This window comes from Symsagittifera roscoffensis, chromosome 1 (assembly GCF_963678635.1).
Source record: "Symsagittifera roscoffensis chromosome 1, txSymRosc1.1, whole genome shotgun sequence".
Classification (NCBI taxonomy): Eukaryota; Metazoa; Xenacoelomorpha; order Acoela; family Convolutidae; genus Symsagittifera; species Symsagittifera roscoffensis.
Window position 1 is genome coordinate 97807287 of NC_087062.1, and position 4977 is coordinate 97812263.

At 34.5% G+C, this 4977-nt stretch overlaps 1 protein-coding gene across 1 annotated transcript in view; it reads left to right on the forward strand.

Moving 5' to 3' along the window:
• Window positions 1–340: 340 nt before the first annotated feature.
• Window positions 341–4977, forward strand: part of LOC134857308 (phospholipid scramblase 1-like) — a 13918-nt gene continuing 9281 nt past the window's right edge. Inside the window, exons 1-3 of the mRNA XM_063873700.1 lie at window positions 341–504; window positions 3149–3389; window positions 3862–4016. Coding sequence (XP_063729770.1) covers window positions 502–504; window positions 3149–3389; window positions 3862–4016 — 399 coding nt within the window. The 5' untranslated portion in view covers window positions 341–501. The remainder of the gene's footprint in view (window positions 505–3148; window positions 3390–3861; window positions 4017–4977) is intronic.

The window sequence follows — 4977 nt, forward strand, 5'->3', positions numbered from 1 at the left end:
TTTTTGAGCGGAAAAAAAGTATTTTGGCAGTCTTTTTGTTGTATAAAGACAGAATGAAAAAATTTTTATAGAGAAATGTTTTAAGGATTTTTTCTATGTAGGCGCAAAACCGATCGATTGGGTTTTTTGTAATTATTTTTTTGTTTTTATTGTTTTTCTTTTTTTATTCTTTTTATCTGACCACCGAAGAAGGAGATAAAAGTGAGTATGTGAGATGGATCTAAGTACCGCGTTTTGAGAGAACTCTGTAGTGTTGGCAACATCAAAACACTCTGTTTTAATTGGCTTTTTATGTAAAGAAAAAACTGCAACTTGGTTGCTAAGTTTTCAGCGAGCGGTATGTTTCTATTTTGAGACGCAAAAAACATCGTTTCCTGGGAGCTAATTTGCGTATATGATAATATAAACAGCCTGTAGTTCGTTTTGTGGCGTTTGCTTACAAAAAAAAACATATATTTATTTATAACTTACCTTTGTTTATCCGCATAGCAACGGCGTAAAATGGTAAGTTTTTATAGTATCATGTGAAACATTTTTCAGTGGTGATTTAGGCTTCCAAAAAAGTGTCACAAATGTCGTTCCGTGTCGAAAAAATTGTCTGTTTTTTTTTTTGTTTTAAGGTACAAATTTTACAATTCTAAATTTTTACTAATTTAGAATTGTAAAATTACTAGTACGCTTCTTATCTGATTCGAAAGCTAATTTAGCTATATTATAACTGTTACTAACTGAATCTCATGCTTTATTAGCAAAAAAGCAAACAGAATAAGTATTCTGTCTTCGCAGCGTTCGGTGCTACTTACAGAGCAACCGCTCACTGAAAATGGGTCTGGACTCTAATTTCGGGGGCGGATCTAGGATTTTCTCGTCTGAGAGAGGGGGTTGGGTTTTTTTACGGTCGATAGAACTGTTTTCCGAGCTCTCCCAATTTTGGCCAAATTTTCTGGGCCCCAGGCGAACTTTTGAGAAAACAGGTTCTTTGGGTCAATAGGGGTCGCATGCCTGAGGCATCTCCCCAAATCAGCTATGGTTTTGATCACATTTTTTGCCTTTCTAGATATATTTTAGATAGTTTCTTACTTTCAAATACTAGTCACAGCCTATTTTTGGAAAAAAATTCCATTTTTGGCTTGAATTTTATCCCATCCAGTTCTCAAAAAACTGTCCAATATTCGGAAAAAAAAAGAAAATGGACAAAATTTTAAAAATTGTGTCACTTTTATCCAAGAGTTTTCATGGTACTCAAGGGCGCAAGTTCATGGTACGCAAGTTCTTCTAATAACGTTTCAAAAGATTATTGAGTTCTCTCTAGGCTGACCAAACTGATTTTTGGAGCTCTTTCCAAGCATCGTATAGACGAATTCTGTTTTGTTTCCTATATGTTAATCCCGCTGACACTAATACTTTTCAGAAAAAAAACTTATAAAACTATTCATGTTGAATAATGAGCAAAAAGTAAAACCCAGAATATAAAAAAAAATTCTGCTAAATAATTAGTCATTGTTGCATATGAGTCTGAATAGTCAAAATTAAGGCCAGTTTTTTTCAAAATTGAGACCAATGTTTTGAAACTACATCTAAGAGGGCTGAAGCGTCATGCAATATTTCACTTTGTACCTTAAAGAGTTTCTTTGCAGTGCCTAGAAACACTGCAATGCAGAAGCCACCCGTTTCGACCTTACACCATATCTTCATTCAAATCATCATAAAGACTCTAATTTACAAAAGTTTCTGCAACGCAGCCAGACTTTTGTAAGCTAGGCGAAAAGTAGGGCCGTTAGAAGGCTTTCCTTTTCAAACTTAACGCCAAAGGAAATTTTTAGGGTCGATTGCCCGAAAATTGATGTCGTAAAATAGTACGAAAGGGTGCGCTCTGGATTGAGAGGGGTCAAGTCTGTGGGTCCCTGATAGTACTACGACATTTTTTCAATTAAAGTAGAAAAATAAATGAGTAGCGGGTATTTGATTGTGTAGCACAGAATATTCCTGCAAGTTCATCACAACTAACTAAGATCCGACCACATAGAAATACTCCATTCGTTAACCCCGCCGATAACAATACATGCCAAAGCAAACTAAAAAAAAACAATTTTTGTTGACAATCAAAAATAAAAACAGAGAAAAAAAATTTTGCAAAAATGTTTAGTCATTGTTACATTTTTTTCTGAATACCTAAACTTTAGACCAAAAACAACCAATAGGCCTTAAAATATTTACAATTTTTTACACTGTACCTAAAAAAACTGCCCTAAAAGTATCTAAACACAGGGTGACGGACATGCCACCCGTTTCGACCCTACCATAGTTCCTACCGGCTCTTCGCCATGTCGTCCAACCATGTAGTATCTAAAAAGTTGCTATGTTTTTCTTACTAGATATTATATTTTTTACGCTTCGAACATTTTTGCACATTTTGAAAGCAAATTTAAATGCGATTTCATGTTAAATGCAGGTGGAGTTCTTAATCAAATTGCCGTTCAGGTCTATTGATTTCATTACGAACTGAGGAGGAACGTTGTATTCCACAAATAAGTTTCCACAAATAAATGCCTGATGGGGTCAAATGACGGATCCTTTAAAGCTATTTAAAGCCTTTTCAGTAGTGATTTATTCAAGGTTGATTTTTATGTTAAAAAGCTAAGAATTCAGTTTTCAATTTTAAAAAAATTTAATGCAAGACTTTACTTATCCTTACCTCGGCGCAAAGATTTTCAAAGCCTCAAAATAAATCTGATGCAAGATTTTAAAGTTCAATTTTTTAAATAAAACGAAGGGTGAAAAAGTGTAATAAACTATAGTTTTGTTTTAACTTCCTACTAATAGATAAAATCGTGAAAGCCAAACAATTTCAACAATCAATTCTAAAGGCTGTTGGTCGGGGACAAAAAAGCAAAACCCAGGCAAACAAAAAAAGCTCAAACCAGTTAGTTTTTGAAGTTCACTTCACTCGTTTTGGACACTAAGTCAGTAAGTCGCGATATTCACTAAATCGCGATGCTCAATTGAAAGAACTAGTTTTTTGGAAAAAATCTGTTCATTTGCTTTGCTGTCAATCAAAAAAACTAAGATTCTATTTGAAATCAGCTATTTTTTCGAAACTGAAGTTTCGCAAAATTGGGATTTTTGAAGCAAATTTAGTGCTTTTAAGGATTCCTCAGCTCCCCCGGATCGGAAAGAAGTTCCCCGCTCCCAACAGAATGATGACTCAGCAATGACTCAGAATGTTCCTTCTGCCCCTGCTGCTGAACAAGGGGGGTCCTCCGAACAAGTAGTGGCCACCCCTCCTCAGATCACAGCCGCAGATGCTCCCCCTGGTACTCCACCCGGTCTAGAGTATCTGGCTCTACTGGATCAGGTGCTAGTTCAACAGCAAGTCGAGTTGGTAGAAGGTAACTGAAAATAATTATTTAATTTTTTGTTTGAAGTTTTTTTTTCAAATCTGCCGCGTTTAAATTACAGCAGAACATTCCAGATTCAAAAAATGACTTTGAGTCACATAAAAAAATTAGTTCATCGTAACAATTCAGTCAATTTTGTGGGAAAATCTAATGAACAGACTATCCCTGGCCGTTATGTAGCAACGACAGTATAGGTAGACTAACTGCGACTTGCATGAACGAATTTTTTTTCTTATGATAAAAAAGTTGTGTTTACGAAATAGTAACGTACTTTTTTATAACCAGTTTTAAATTTGTGTTGAAATACTTTTTAAAAAGTAAATCGAGTAAAACATTGAAACATCGGAAACAAATTTCCTTTTTTTTTCAGTTAGAGGCATGATTGAAAAACGGGAGTCCTAATTTTAGCACATTTGTTGTTGTTGTAGTTGTTGTTCTGACTGTCCTTGTTGTCGTTGATTAGCATTTGTGGGTTTCGAGGGTGAGAACAAGTATGCGATCAAAAACGTGACAGGTCAGCAGTGCTACTTCGCCGCAGAGCAGAGCGGATGTTGTAGTCGCCAATGCTGCTCCAACAAGAGAGCATTCCTCATCAAAATCATAGACAACACACAACGGGTAAACTTCTATTCCCAGGTCGAAATTACGTCCAAAAACCGCACAAATTGTTCAATTTTGAGATACATTTTTGAAAATACGCGCAAAATTTGAGCGGTTCTTGCTTCTGTTTATTTTGTGCGGCTTTTTTTTATTTTAAAAATTAGTTCGAGAGAGGCTTAGATACTCAACTGTTTAAATTTTAGAAAGGCCATTCAAACCGCTCAGATAGAATAAATAGCTCAAGTTTTAACAATTTAGGAGCTTTTGATCCCATTTGAAGTTTCAGCCATTTGTTGTTTTTTCGAAGGTAAACTTGATAAGTTTTTCGGGTAAAATTTGAATAAAATGGATTTCCGTTGATTAAAATAATAACTATATAATCGATTACCGTGGTGAATTTTGAATTCAATTGTCAGCCCGGAATTTGCGATCCGTTTTCTGAAAATCAAATTGTTGTAGTCGATTTTCTTCAATTCAATCACTTTCGGAGATTCTCTTTTGTTAAATCTCAGCGAAAATGTTCCACCCATCTTAAGGCCAACAAAGATTCAAACAATAAAAGTCTGATTTTTTTTGCATCATGAAACAAACGAAAGGAAAAGATAGCTACCCGCACTCAGTAAAAATAGAAAAGAATTGATTATATTATAATTATAATCGTACTTTTAGCAAAATTCTAATAAATTATAAGCGCCAATTCTTGATGTTTAAGCGATTTATAATTCATTATAATGACAAAATTTTTGGTGAAGTTTCAATAAATTATAATCAACCCATAAATTATAATACCTTAATCTATCATAAAATTATCTGACAAAAAAATCAATTATAAAATCACAGTAAAACCAAAATGCAAAAACACAGTAAAACCAAATTTAATTTAAGTTTTAGCTATTGACAGGGGCGGATCTAGAATTTTCTCGAGGGAGGAGGGCAGGAATTTTAAAAAACTTATTTCTGCCTCGTTTCGGTTCTGAGG